This window comes from Halichoerus grypus, chromosome 10, assembly GCF_964656455.1.
Source record: "Halichoerus grypus chromosome 10, mHalGry1.hap1.1, whole genome shotgun sequence".
In the NCBI taxonomy this organism is placed as follows: Eukaryota; Metazoa; Chordata; class Mammalia; order Carnivora; family Phocidae; genus Halichoerus; species Halichoerus grypus.
The window spans coordinates 58,130,451-58,146,415 of NC_135721.1; the positions used below are offsets into that span (position 1 = coordinate 58,130,451).

The following is a 15,965-nucleotide window of genomic DNA, read 5'->3' on the forward strand; positions in this document are numbered from 1 at the left end:
CCCGGAGGCAGAGGATGGCCGAGAAGATGGCTCTGAAGGTTGTCATTGGAAAAGTTAGAAGGGGGTCGGAGGCTGGTAGAAGGAGAGTCCCTGGGTCTGTTCCGTCCAAACACTGTTGAAGCAAGAGACAGATTGGCAGGACCTCAGGGCGCACTGCCGGAAACCAAATTATTTTTGTATTGGATTGCAATGCAAGTTACAGCACACTCTAATTGACTAAAAAAATCATTGTATACTCAGAATGGGTCACTATCTTGGTGGGAAAATTATACCTCAATAAAGCCATTATAAACAATAGCCCAGCCCCCTCAGCCTTAAGAGGGATCATTCTGGGGCATGTTTCCCACACTGCTGTTCTCCAGAGATGTCCCATGGGCTGAACTCCAGCTCCATGGTAGCAGTTGGCTTAACACACACTCCTTGTTGGTTGCCTTCCTTCCCAACATCACCTCCTCCCCAAACTGTGTAACCAAAAAACTACTCGTGGTAGAATCCTTCTCTTAAGGTCTATTTCTGGAAGAACCCAAACCAAGGGCAGAATATTTTTTCATTTTGCTGCAAGTTAAGAAGAAGTGGTCAAGTTGGTGCAAGGATCAGGGTTACTGATGACATTTCAATAGAATGGTCAGGGAAGCCAATCTGGGGAGGAGCTTGGTGATGAACAGAAAGGGGATGTTAGTTGAAGACAGGCCAAGAAAAGGCATGTCACAGATGGTAGGTTACCAGGGCAATGAGAAGCCCTTGCTAACACTCAGGATGCAATTTCTTCATGTGGCTTACGCTTGAGTATGACAAGGAGGACAGCACTTCCCTGATGCAGGGCAGCTGTCGGGAAGCCGCAAGCACCTTTATTCAACCACCAGGCCGCTGACTTAGAAATAAGCCCTTGGATTACAATCAGATTAGAAACTTTATTTTTGCCGCTTCGAAGAAACCTCCCCTTTCACAATGCACACTAGGCAGGAAGAAAGCAATTGTCAAAGCTCAAAAGCCACCATGGTTTCTTGGGTGGAAATTGCTAAACAGGGAAAGTCACACAAAAAAGTGAGAGAAGCAGAAAATATTCCTCAAAAGGACTCCATTTTTTCAATTTAAGAGTTTTTTCAATTTAAGAGTTGCATATATTATACATATATGCATGCAATGTAACACACAGTAATGCTGTATTTCAATTATTCTAAGATGTAATATTTCACATTTTAGTATCTCTGCAATTGAGGCATATCATACAATATAAATCATATTGAACTGACTTTTAATGGTAAATAAAATATTACATCTTAAAATAATTGTTATCCAATGTCACAAGATTTTTTGGCTCCTTAAATATAAAAAAATGCCTCATTCTTGGCCTCTCCTTTCCAAAGCATTACTTTAAGAACTGAATGAATCAGGACAAATACTTCAATTTTTTAGATTTACTGTTAACTCTAACAAGGTGAAGTTCTGCTTCAAGATTACTTGGCAGATGTTCCTAGCATTTAAAAAATTAACCAATATACAATTAACATTAAGGAAAAACTGAATTTATCCAATAATCACAGCCCAGAGCATGAAAAATGTTTTCAACTGTTCTGAACAAGAATTTTTACTTCATCTGACATTTTTCTTAAGAAGGCAAATCATATTGAATTAACATTTGGCCCAAGTAAAGGTTTCATTCATTTCACTTTTCCTGGAAGTGAGAATAAGTCATCCTTTGCCTTAATAAATGCATTTTCCCCTTTCTGCATCTGAGGGAACCAAGACAACCCAGAACACCAAATATTCTAGACCACTCTCATCAGGGTCAGAAGTAGTAGGAGATGGTCACACTTGGGGAGGCCTTTAAATTTGGATTCAACTTCCAAGGGATGCAAAGTATTCCTTCAACCTCTTGCCCTTCTCTTCCATTCTCCCTTGACCAAATCAAGAAAGGAAACCAGGGTCAAGGATGTCTCCTTCATCCTTTTCCTCTTAACACCTGCCTGGGTTCATGAAAATTTAAAACCAGGCAATGCTCATTCGGTCTTGACCTTCAAACATAAAATCAACATGATTTGGGAGTAGCCAAGAAAAAGGTCCAAACGTGTTTCTGCTGAAGCCTCAATTGAGCAGTTCTCAGTGAATTAGACTGTGATGCTTACATCCATGAGGTGGAGGCTCAAGGGAGAATCCATCTTGTAAGCACCAAGAGAGGGCTTCATGTCCTTAAAGATCAGTTGGTAATCATAATGGAGCCCAATGCATATGTAAAGCTCCAAATATCCCATTGCTAAAAAGGACACAAACCCCAACATGGACATGGATTAGGATAATACAGTCTTTTAAGATGCCCCTTTAGAGGCAAGAATATACAATGGGGAAAAGACAGTCTCTTCAACAAATGGCGCTGGAAAAACTGGACAGCTACATGCAACAGAATGAAACTGAACCACTTTCTCACACCATATACAAAAATAAACTCGAAATGGATTAAGGACCTAAATGTGAGACCTGAAACCATAAAAATCCTGGAAGAAAACATTGGCAGTAATTTCTTTGACATCCATAGCAACATTTTTCTAATAGGTCTCCTGAGGCAAGGGAAAGAAAAGCAAAAACAAACTATAGGGACTACACCAAAATAAAAAGCTTTTGCACAGCAAGGAAATCATCAACAAAACAAAAAAGGCAACCTACTGAATAGGAGAAAATATTTGCATGATATATCCAATAAGTGGTTAGTATCCAAAATATATAAAGAACTTCTACAACACCCAAAAAAAAAAATCCCGTTAAAAAATGGGCACAAGACATGAATAGACATTTTTCCAAAGAAGACCTACATATGGCCAACAGACATATGAAAAGATGCTTAACATCACTAATCATCAGGGAAATGCAAATCAAAACTACAGTAAGAGAGCACCTCACACCTACCAGAATGGCTAGAATCAAAATGACAAGAAATAACCAGTGTTGGCAAGGATGCAGAGAAAAAGGAACCTCCATGCACCACTGATGGGAATGCAAACTGGCGCAGCCACTGTGGAAAAACGGTGTGGAGGTTCCTCAAAAAATTACAAATGCCATACGATCCAGTAATTCCACTACTGGTATTTACCCACAGAAAACAAAAACACTAATTCGAAAAGATCTATGTACTTCTATGTTTACTGAAGTACTGTTTACAGTAGCTAAGATACGGATACCAAGGCATGACACTCAAGTGTCAGTACGTAGATGAATGGGTAAAGATGTGGTAATATACACACGATAGAATATTACCCAACCATAACACACAATGAGATCTTGCTGTGACAACATGGATGGACCTAGACAGCATTATGCTAAGTGAAGTAAGTCACGTACCATATGATTTCACTTAAAGGTACAATCTAAAGAACAAATGAATAAACAAAACACAGAAACAGGCCCATCAACACAGAGAATAACTGATGGTTGTCAGAGGGAAGAAGGTGGGAGGATGGGCAAGATGGGGGGAGGGGAGAGGGAGACACAGGTTTCCAATTATGGAATGAATAAAATTCACAAAGATAAAAGGTATAGCACAGGGAATATAGTCAATGATAAAATAATAGTGTTGTACGGTTGACAGACGGAAGCTACACTTGTGATGAGCACAGCATAATGTATGAAGAAGTTTAATCACTATGTTGTACACCTAAAACTTATAACATGGTATGTCAACTACAGTCAAAAAAATTTTAAAAGGTGCTGCTTTATTTCCAATTACATTTTCTACTCACCACAAATGGAAGCATAAATAAATATTTATTTTCCTCTTTCAAGACTCTAGATGGGAAAGCACTTCTAAGAATTTTAAATGCAAAGACAGAGAACCCACTGAGACAGAGAAAAAGTTATATTCTACTATATAAAAAAAGTTATTATACTACAGTAATAGTTTCTGGGGGGAAATGGTCTCTTTTGGGAAAATGTAATCAAACACAGGAAACAAAAAGAGATCACAGATTATTACACATTACACAGGACAATTAAAAATACAGTGACTTTATTTCCATCTTCTTACAGTCCCCAGTATCACATGTGGTAAGGAGCATCATCTCTATAAACACAAACATTTTTCAAGAAAGCATGTTACAAGATAGGATATGTAAGCAACAGTTTGGCAGAATTTTATCAACTCTAGTAGTTCAGAGCCCCCCTCCCCCACAAAAAAGCCAAGTTTTAAAATGCAAAAATAACAGTTAGCTTTATTTAACATATGTTACACCTTAACACTTAAAATACCATGCTCTAGTTAAATATTTCATCAACAACACTGTATACAAATAAAATATTACACAAAATATATTTAAGAAAATGTTTTGGTCTTTGATCTGAACAATAAATAAAAACACAGGCACTTCTACACTGAGACAGGGAAGCAGTCACTACTCAGAATAATTTTGTATAAGCGGCATGTGAAAATATGGCAAGAATAGAATCCTGGAGTTTTAAACTGACAATCCACTCATGAGAAGGTCTGCAGTTTCCATCTTTTCACTTAAAGTTCAGAAATGACATATGCTTTCCTGGGTCAATTCAATTTTCAGCTGACCATTACAGAATCATACTCATTACCGTCAAATACTAAAATTTGAGAACTATCATGATACCCCCCAGCAACCCAAATACAAGAACAGTTAAACTTTCTCCTTAATACGGCCCCCTAAGACCATAACAAGGTAAACCGGATAAATGTTACACACTGATTCTCATTTTGCAAAATTAACTGACCTGATTAACACAAGAAAATACTGTTGGGGTGGCAGGAAATTATGACAGAAGTTAATTTTTCTAGACAATTTAAAAATTTCATCCAAATTCCATGAAAATAAATGGAATTCCATTCAACAAAAACCACTGGATCGTATAAAACAAAGTCTTTGTAGCCAGTAAGTTTATAAACACCTAAACTGCAGGTAATTCACTCATTATAATGTAAAGTAGGAATATGATGATATGGGGGCAAAACATAAATAATCTAAAACGGTCAAATTCCAGAAACTTATGATTTCAGATAAGAAGGGAGGCAAATTAGAAAATAATGGCCATTAGCCACAGGAAGGATCAGAACCAATCATCCCCACCACATCCTCCATAAAAAAATTATCATCTGCTTTCCCTCTTCAGAAGGTACCACACTAGAGGGTTTAGAGGTCCTCAAATGGATACTACTAATAAAGGCAATTCTGATGGTTTAACATAGAAGTTACCCCTAATGTGAAAGAACACAACATGGGAACTATTCAAGATAGGTCTTTCTATGCAGAACTTAGTTTGTATGTATTTCAGCAATTTAAATGAGCATCTTGCAACCGAGACCAAATATCAATCATCTCTTGAGGTTTTCTACTATGTACTAACATCAAATCTACATAGGAACAAATGTTATTCTTGTTTTTCTCCTCTATATCAAATGTCTTGAAGCCTTTATGTTTCTCCGGAACAAGGCCGAGCTTCTGAAGGCACATTCCAGTATACACATCATCAATGGGGTAAAGAAGGACCTGGTCAGTGATGTTATACAGCCTCAGGGCCAGGTGGCCAGAGTAGAGGAACCCACCTCCCCCCGCATAAGGCGGATAGACGCCAGTGTAAACAACTTCTGGGATGTAGTACTTCAGTTTCTTATCCCGATGGGGTCCAGCATTGTGGATCACATCACCTATAAACAAATCTTTGGCTTTGTTTTTGGGTAAGCTATTCAAGTAATTCAGGATGTGATGGGTATTCACAAAAACATCGTCATCGCCCTTGAAAACGAACTCGGCATTTGGGCAGGAAGTGCTCACCCACCTGAGAAAGAGCACTTCTTTCAGGGACAAGTTGAAGAAAGTGTCTCTGTAGTTCCACATAAGAATGTCTTGGTGCTTCTCACTCTCAAATTTCAGCATGTCTGACAGGTCTGGGTGGTTGTCCTCAGGCGGGGTCTGACCCAGTAAGAAGACTCTCACCACCGTCTGGTTCCCCACATGGGTTTCTCTGCCCCAAGATTCCCGAATTGCTTGCCTTCTAGCAAAATGTGGGATGAGGGACTTTATCGCCAGTATTAAAAAGGGTTTCTTTGCACATTTATCCGGTTGATCTATAAGTAGTGAATAATTTCGACATCTCAAATACAGCAGAAAGTCTTTAAATCTGTCTGGCAAATTGCTGAAACCTGAAACCACTGACATGACCCTCAGGTCAGGTTCACAGAAGTTTAGATGGCTTATGTTGGAAAACCCATATGCGTCCCCTGTGTGGTTGGCCAACGCGTTCAAGATGGGGTTGTACTGCCTGTTCAGCTTCTCTTGTTCTCTGTTCCAGTAAGCCACAGGGGGGTCCGAGATCTTCCAGAACTTTTCTTTGGGTATTATTACTTCCCCCTTTCCATTTTTTTCTTGGCTGCTACTTTTGGAGACTTCCACAATCAAATAAATGAAGACATTAACCATCATCAGGATACCCAACAATTTTATTCTTCGACGTCCAACACTCATTTCTCATATCTGGAATAAAAAGGAGGAGCACTGTATTAATTAGATAATTATTAATTTGCATTTGCGGACATATGTCACTTGTCTCTTTATCTTCTCTGGAATAGTGGTTTAGAACACAGATTCTAGACTTGTACCGCCTAGGTTCAAATCAGGGCACTACCATTCTAGCTCTGTGACTGTGGGCAAATTGTATAACTGACGTCTCAGTTTCTCCATCTCTAAGATGGGGACAATAACCCACTTCATAGGATGGTTGCGAGGGCTCTACGATTTTATATGTAAAGCTTTGGAAACAGTGGCTGGTCCATAGCAAGCAGTACATAAATGACTGTAAATAGTGTGGCTGTCTTAGACACCTGAGGGCAAAGAGATGCATTTACTAAATAACCTCACAGGTGTCCAACTTCCTTGCTTATAAGGACACCCATACAAATCAGTGTGTTGCAAACTGACTTGCTCACAATTCATAGCAAATACATTTTATATTGTGACCTAGTAAACACATGTAACTGTATTTATATGTGTGTTACAACTGTGAGTTGCCATGTAATTCACAAAAATTTTCCATTTTGTTCTATTTCATTTTTTAGAATATGGTGGTCCCAACCCTGAATTGTTTCTCAACCCACCATTTAACAAATGAAGAAAACCAGGCAAGGGAGACAGATTAAGATGCTTGCCCAGGGTTGCAGGGCTAGGAGGTGGAGGAGACACTAACCACACCGAATATTCAGAAAATGGAAAGCCTCACACCGGCTTTAACTGACTGGCCCAAAACTGAGAACGACCCAAATACCATCAATAGAAGAATGGATTATCAAACTGTGGTATATTCATACACTGGAATAACCCTCAGCAATAAAAAAGGAAATGACTTCTACTCGCAGCAACACTACAACACTGTGCATGAAAGACAGACCTCAGGGGCGCCTGGCTGGCTCAGTCAGAGGAGCACGTGACTCTTGATCTTGGGGTCCTACGTTTGATTCCCAGGTTGGGTGTAGGAATTACTTCAAACAAAGAAACAAAGAAGTGTTTATAAAAAAAAAAAGAAGAAGAAGATGACAACTTTGGGGCACCTGGGTGGCTCAGTCGTTAAGCATCTGCCTTCGACTCAGGTCATGATCCCAGGGTCCTGGGATCGAGCCCCGCGTTGGGCTCCCTGCTCAGCGGGGCATCTGCTTCTCCCTCTACCACTCTTCCTCCACCCCCTCATGATCATGCTCTCTTTCTCTCTCAAATAAATTTTTTAAAAAAGAGAGAGAAGAAGAAGACCTGAAATTCCATTTATGTCAGGTTCAAGAAGGCAAGATTAATCTAGGACCTAGAAATCTGAAAATAGATAGGGATCGACATTTTGACTGGGAAAGGGCAGGAGGGAACTTTCTAGGGCATAGAAATGTACTATGTATGTCTTGGCCTGGACGAGGGTTTCATGGATGTATACATTTGTCAAAACTCAAACTGCATACTTAAGAGCCTCTGCTGTTTATAGCAAAATGAAAAAGGGAAATGAAAATGACATTTTCGTGAAATATCAAAGGCCAAGAATAGATTTCAGGCTGTGGGCAACAGCAGAAAAGAAGAAAGAGTAATAAAATAGTTTGCTGGATATAACTCCAGAGTTCTAGCACTACTGAGATAGATAACCGACCATAAGAACAACCATTTAGATAAGCTCGACATTAAAAGACAAGCCATAAAATAATAATAAATAGATAGATAGATAGATAGATAGATAAATAAATAAATAAATAAATAAATAAATAAATAAATAAATAAAAGACAAGCCATTTGGCAATACACTGTAAGGAATTTTCTTATCAGGCTAATTCTACAACTGAGAATCTATACTTAGAATTCCTAAGAACTCTTGCATTCCAGGCACGGTATAGTATCCTCCTTGATATGGTGAATCTACGAAGTAGGCGTTGTTACTTTTATTCCCATTTTATACCTGAGGAAACAGTTTTAAAGAAGTCGCTGTTAAGGGCAGAGATGGGTTCCAAGGCCACCAAGTCAATGAGGTTCCAAGGCCACCGAGTCAAATGGTAGCCACTCTCCTCCGACCTCTAGAAACAAAGCTGGGTGTCCATTTTAATCAAGGGTAGTGTTTATTATTATTTTTTTAATATAAGAGGATTTTTAGGTTTACTGGGTTCTAACAAATAGTCCCAAGGTAGAAATGTCTGTCATGCTGCGAATGTTGCTAAGTTATCACACGCCAGACAGCCCAGATTAGATGGGTTGGAATTCACAAGTTCTTTTGTGTCTCTTAAAATCTGTCTAGTAGATCCCTATCTAGTTGCTTGTGTTTACCACTGCTAAATAGCTTTGGTTATAGACACAGCAGTAAAAGATGTTTAAAAAAAAAAACAAAAAACAACAACCGGGGCGCCTGGGTGGCTCGGTCGTTAAGTGTCTGCCTTCAGCTCAGGTCATGATCCCAGGGTCCTGGGATCGAGCCCCACATCGGGCTCCCTGCTCAGCGGGAAGCCTGCTCCTCCTTCTCCCACTCCCCCTGCTTGTGTTCCCTCTCTCGCTGTGTCTCTGTCAAATAAATAAATAAAATCTTAAAAAAAAAAAAATCCCCTATCCCATACCCCCACACCCCTAAAGCTTTTGCATATCTAGAAAACAAGGCAGATGACAAAGTTATGTGGGAGCCCCCTCAGCTCACCCAGTAAGCAGCTCCCCCATCACCACCCCCATTTCTCCCCTCACTTCTCAACCACTACCCACCTCCACCCCTCAAGAATCCCACCACTTAGCCACCAAGAAAGGGCCATTTTAAAAAATATTTTATTTATTTAATTATTTAGAGAGTGAGCAAGCAGGGGCGGGGGGGGGGGGTGGTAGAGGGAGAGAATCCCAAGCAGACTCCCAAGGCAGGGCTCGATCTTATGCCCCCGAGATCATGACCTGAGCCGAAATCAAGAGTCGGACGCTTAGGGGCGCATGGGCAGCTCAGGATTAAGCGTCTGCCTTTGGCTCGGGTCATGATCCCAGGGTCCTGGGATCGTGCCCCGCATTGGGCTCCTGCTCAGCAGGAAGCCTGCTTCTTCCTCTCCCACTCCCCCTGCTTGTGTTCCCTCTCTCACTGTCTCTCTGTCAAATAAATAAATAAATAATCTTAAAAAAAAAGAGTCGGCTGCTTAACTAAGCCACCCAGGCACCCCAAGAAAGGGCCTTCTTAAACTTCCTCCAGAGAAGGCAGTTTAAAAAAACCACAAGACATTTCTTACTCCTTAATTCCAGTTTGAAAGGGCCCCAAGGCACATACAACCTGAATAATTCAAACACCCACACCCAAGTCTAGGGTCCATATCCTCCTTAGGTCAGCTCCTTTCAAATGAGCTTTTGGGCAAATCTAAGGAGCAAACTGAAGGTCTCAGTCCAAGACACCTTTGGCAACTTAAACCTCTTTGCTCTGGGCCTTACTTATAAGGAGAAGAGAACTCAAATGGACACTCAGAATGTACTTGCATGGGGTACCTCATGCAGGTAAAGAAATCGCCATCTTTTAAGAAAATAAATCATAATTTTAAGGGTTGTTCTTTTTTTTTGGTTTCTAGATGAGACAAAATGGTTTTCAAAAACAAGTGATTCTCTCTAAATTGGGATAACTCTCCTAAAGCTACAGTAGCACTTGACCCCGTACCTCTGATGTCTACGTCTTGGGTGCTTCATGTAAACAGCTTGAAGGAAGGGCAATAAGGAAAAGAATGAGGGTGAATGGAGAAAGCCTACAATGAGGAAAAAGATTTGGAAGGTACTCAGGAAAAAACAGCACACACTGAACAGCTAGCTACTGAAATTTTCAACTCAGAAAAGGAATATGGGTATCAGGAGACTACTTCTGAAAGTTCTAGAGTAAGAGAGATCAGCTTAAGGAAGAAAAAAGGAAAGCACAGAAGTCTACATAGCAGGTTGTGAACCTGTGAGTTAATTTTCCTAGGTAAAGATTCCGGGAGAATAGTATGTGAGATGACTGCAGATAAATGAGCTGGTTGTACATCCAGGTTATGGGGCAGGGTTATGGCTATTTGGAACCCAGCCATAACTGTCTGAGTGATGGTCTGAAGTTTCTGTCATGGAAAGCACCATTCCTTCTTTTGGGAATACTCTGAGGAAAACATTAGGCTTGCCAACCTTGGCCAAGATTTCCAACTTCATCCACTGCAATTCAAGCTTTTATTTCCATGATCAAGACCCAGCTAGGACTTCCATCACCTTGGCCAAGACAGGGCTCTGTGGCTCTCAAAGGGACACCATCCCCACCTTCTATCTGCTCAAGGATTCCAGACCGCAGAGTGTTTTCCTGCGCAATTCTCATTTGCACCCCCTAAGGGAAGCTGAAAGGAGAGCCCCTTAACAGTGAGAAAAATGGGGGCCCACAGACAGTTAACTGAGCTGCCTAAACGTTACACAGGAGTTAAGTGACAAGGGTGACATGATGCAGCTTTCTGGTTACCAACCCAGGGCTCTTTGGATCTCCTTTTTCTACAAGGCACAGCCACATTCTTGTAACCTGACCCAGGCAGGTCAACAGTAAAGTCTCAAGGGCTGGCTCAAGACTAAAAAAAAACCCCAAAGCACAGGAAAACTCTATTTGTTAGCTCAAATGTACCCCAGGTACATTTGATCATTACCAAGACTCTCCAAAGAATGGGAAATGGGAGTGCCTAGAAGCTCCCAGCCCCCCTTCTGAGAATGGGCCAGCCTTCCCGGGTCCAAATTCCCAAACATGCATCTCAGGCTAACTCTTACCACTACTTGCTAAAGGGCATTTCTTCCAACCTGAGAAGGAAGGATGGGAAAACCAAGATTCTCAATTATACATTTCCATCAAGTTGAAATGCCCTCTTTCATTTGTGACCTGGGCACGGTTCCTCGCATGAGAACTCTTAAAACAAACCAAAGTTCATGGAAAGGAGGATAAAACAGTGACCCCCATAAAAATATCTGTGGGAAAAAGCTCTCTGAATATCTGACTAAATATTCCCATTGCAGACATAAAACCAATACGTGTCCTTTTCTGAGCAGGAAATTACATTGCTTAAAAAGAATTTGAGTAAGAAAACTTACCCCAAAGCTGGGGAAGATGTTATACAACCCTTACTGTGAAACACAGAAGTTTTATGGTGAGTAACAGAAATAAGAGAAAATCCCATATGCAAACAAAGAATAACCTTAGCTTTTCACCTTGTGCCTGGGAGGAAAGCCTCCCCCCGATAAGGTCTGAACAGTTTTGAAATTTCTAAAACACTTCAGTTGGTTCTGTTTAATGGAAAAGAACTTCCTTCTTTATTTTGCAGTTAAAATATTTAGAAAAGCAAGGTAGAAACAGGAAAAATACACTTGTTAGCTGAAAATGGATTACAAAACAGCACAGATACTATGCTTAAACTATGTGAAAATTCAGATAAAATAACCACACAAAACCAAAACTGGTTTAATCGGGGTGGTAGGATTGTAGGTTATCTGAACATTCTTTAATGCTGCCACACCATGTCCATCCTTGAACAGCCTCTACCGCACACATCTAGCCCTGGGATGGGGGTGGGGAGTATAGCACACACACAATTCCTGATGCTGGGTCCCCATTTTTATGAAGCTAGCTGAGTTATGGCCTCAGTTCCAAGTCACTCCATCATGTACTGGACCCCACAGGGTTCAGCAGAGGCTCTGTGACAATGTCCATCCCCAGCCCATCTGACAGCTTTCCTTGGGCCTGTGCTCTTTATCTGAAGCCAGCTATTAGGAAGGACTACGAATACACGTGCCCTATTTTAATAAATACTTAGGTACCTGCCAGGCACCAGCAATCCTGTGAGGTAGGTACTCTCAGAGAGGTGATTTAACTTGCCCAAGGTCACACAGCTGGTAAATGGCAGAGCCAGGATTCAAACCCAAGCAGTTTTAAACCCTGATATAAGTGAACGCTGCCGCATAGGGTTATGACTAATGGGACATTAGTCTTATTTTCCATGGCTAATCTCCTTAAAAATTATTAAATATTTTAAAGCTTTACATTTATACATTTGAACTTACAAAACTACCATGAGTCAAAGCCAGATATGGGAGGCAGGGTGGTAAATAAGTAAACTTGATTAATGATTACTGTATAAGCCAAATTCTGGGCAAAACCTTCACATACCTCATTTCATTTCCCAGTATGCAGTCCATGCAATCCCAGTATTTCATTCAGGGACACTAGAGAGGGAACCATGGAAGGGGATGATCCTAAAAGGTTTCCTCCAGTTCTGAAAGCCCTAGAAACACTCAAACAAAGTGCTGGCCAGAAAACATTTTAATGTGGCCATCAACAGCCAGAAGAACGCATTCTCAAAACTCCGACTTGGGGATATTCTCTCTCTCTCTCTCTCTCTCTCTCTCTCTCTCTCTCTCTCTCTCACACACACACACACACACACACACACAGCGCCAAGGTTAAAAAGAAAGGCAAGACCTTCTGGTAACCATTACGTAAAATGAGCAGCCAACCCTGTCCAGCCAGGCTGAGGCAAGGAGGCTTGAAATCCAAGCTCTTGATTCAACCACAGTATGGGTTTGCAGCCTTCATGTCCAGTAGCCCCTGCTTCCTGCTCACTCTCCCGCACAAAGCAGACACACAAACCCTCAAGGGGCAGAGAGCCCAAGTCCACTGCCATATCACAAGGACAGAGGAAACACATACGTACACGCTTTGGAGAACTGGCACATCATTCTGCCGGGCCGCTGCTCTCCCCCACCCTCCAGGAGCCTGGCGAGAGGGGCTCTTCTAAAGCCTTACCTCCCAGGCTGTTCCCATCTGTTGCCTGGTCCCTGCCAGCCCTTTCCAGGCTCTGCTCCGATAGAGAGAGACAGGGACAGTTTGCAGCTAAGTGGTTCTGGGGGAGAGAACTTGTGCAGACAGTGGGGTGATCAGGGTGTGAGGGAAGCAGCTCAGTGGGACCAGAAGAGCTGGGCCATACCTAGAACCTGTTCCTTAATAGGAACAAGAAGCCCGGTCTGGGTTCTTGCCAGGGCTGGGGCAGGGAGGCCCAAGACTTCCCCCATAACCTCACCTAGAAGCTGGCGCAGAGAGAACATGCATGTGTCTCTGACGTTGCTTTCTTATCTCTAAGTCACGGAACAACTACCATCTACATGCAAGGGATCTGGTTCATAGTCAATAGTATGAGTATTAGTACTTCATGTTTGAAATTAAAAGGGAAAAGAACATATAATGAATCTGCTTACCCATACATCCTCACAGGCAACATCATACATGAAAGTGTCCAGTAGGACATGTTCTCGTCCCCAACTGATACACAGTTCTCCAAAGCCCAGCACGGCTGATGTCCTCAAGTGGTATTTATCATTTAAGATAAAATTATCACTAAGTTCATTCTTCAAATAAACATGTACAGAACTTTCAGAAAAGGGGAAAGAAGAAAATTTAGCAAATGATGACAGGGAATTAATCCTTGCAGAGGCCATCTTGACCCTGCCTTTAGTAAAACTGACAACAGTTTTAGATGTTCAGTGTAAAAGATCATGTAGCTATAAAACAAGGCTGGTAGATGTTTGAGGATAGAAATGTCCCAGATCCATTTTCACTTTGAAGGTCAGCCTGGCATCTGGAGTCAGCCCAGAATTAAATTCTGGTTACGCTACCTACTAGTTGTATGACCTTGGGCAAGTTACTTGACTTCTCTGAGTCTGTTTCCTCATTTGTAAAATGGGAAAGATATAACCTACCATTCCAGTCTGTTTTCTACCACTCAATGGGCATTCAATAGTGCTCCTTCAAGGGTTCTGATTCCTCCAACACTAAGCACATTTCTCAAGTTTTGTCGTTCATTGCCCCTTTTATAAATTCTCCCTCTCTAGAAACCCATCTATCCACTACCTTGAACATCACCTCCAAAAGGAAGACCACAGGTCGACTCAGTTAACTCCAGGTATTAGCTTCTAAATGCTTTGTAGGGTCCCTCTTCCCAGGTCCCCTATTTGTAATGGGTCGATTTCACAGGCACCTGGAGGTACACCCCAGAATTCCTTTAAATTGCTGCTTCTTCATGCTCTCCCCGTCCAACCAGGAGCCGAGTCCCGTGTTCCCACAACATGACTTGCACCTCCTCGTCACCTCTCCTCTATTCTATTCAGGCTCTACCACTGGCTACCGCGACAGCCTACTGCCTTACTGTCCAACATGCTCCCAGATACGCCCTCCCCCTCAACTACTCAGTCTTTAGTCCCCTGTACATGCACCCTCTCCCTGCTCATGCTGTTCCCCGGTTTGGTCAAACAACCACCAGCAGGCTACAGCTCCCTCAGAGAGTTAACTACCTGTGTTGTCTTCTAAAACTCCTCTCCTCTCCATCCCCAGGGCTAGAGCTCAGGGCCTCATGGCCTCTTCCCCTCTTCTACAAGATCTCCTGCGAAGTGATATGCCCCGGCCCAAACACCAGCCTCAGTCCTCTCACTCACATGCCCTTCTGGTCCCAGCCAGGGCACTTCCCAATGATTCCTGCTTCCCTCCACCGTCTCCAGCCAACATCCCCCATCATCTGCACACCATCCACACTTGAACATTCAAACACAGCAAACACATTTCTCTTCCAGAAAAATCTCAGCTTCGCTCTGCCATCTGCAGAGTGCCCTCCTTTTGCTAAGGCCTTCCTGAAGAGCTTCTCTTCCTTCCAAATAAATTAGTTCCAGTGTCACCTCCTGGCTGGAGCACCCACCTCCCAGGAGTTAGGGCATCCTCTCCTGCTCGTGTTGGCCTGGGCATATTCCGTATCGAGGTCTTCACACGACACCACCATTACCCCAGCCCCAGCACATGCACCTGAGAGTCATTCCACATTTGCTAAATGCACAGATATTTTGGTCATCTGGTCAAGTTCATTGAATATAGTGAGACAGTCAGTAGAAACTAGATTAAACATATACACCTTTTCTCCAAAGAGATAACACTGGAAAATCACTTACTTAGTGCTCGTAAATGACACACACATGTATTTATATAAATCTCTTTTCAAAGTACTGAAGTACAATAGAAAAAATTTTAAAGGATTTTTTCTAGAGTTAAGAGAGAGATGAATTTCAGGAGTAGTGAGTCTGTATTAAATCTAGGAGTTCGGGGACAAGATCGGAAGAGGTAAATGGGGATGGACACTATGGCCCAGCCCCTCATTTCCCACAGTCAGCCCCAGGCCCACCAATGCACAGGGAATGCACCTGTGCGGGGTGGGGGGAGGAAGGGGGGAATGCATGTGCATGGGATTCAGGTGAGGGCTCCATCCCTGCCCCTGCAGCAGACCCCCTCTCCGTCCTATCCCCAAACAGGGGAGCCTCCATACCTCCTTCCTGGCGAGGGGAGGACCTTGAGCAATTGTTACCCCCATCAAGGCTGTGACAGTAGAGGCCCAGGGCGAACATGCCTCAAGGAAGGAAGGCCCTTGGTACAGACTTAAAATTTGAGGGGCACCCACTTCCCTA

At 42.2% G+C, this 15,965-nt stretch overlaps 1 protein-coding gene across 2 annotated transcripts in view; it reads right to left on the reverse strand.

Moving 5' to 3' along the window:
• Positions 1–3,980: 3,980 nt before the first annotated feature.
• B3GNT2 (UDP-GlcNAc:betaGal beta-1,3-N-acetylglucosaminyltransferase 2) overlaps positions 3,981–15,965 on the reverse strand; it is a 185,346-nt gene continuing 173,361 nt past the window's right edge. For both annotated transcript variants that reach the window (XM_078056497.1, XM_036107370.2), the window contains exon 2: positions 3,981–6,482. In XM_078056497.1, the coding sequence (XP_077912623.1) occupies positions 5,280–6,473 (1,194 nt within the window). In that variant the 5' untranslated portion in view covers positions 6,474–6,482 and the 3' untranslated portion in view covers positions 3,981–5,279. The remainder of the gene's footprint in view (positions 6,483–15,965) is intronic.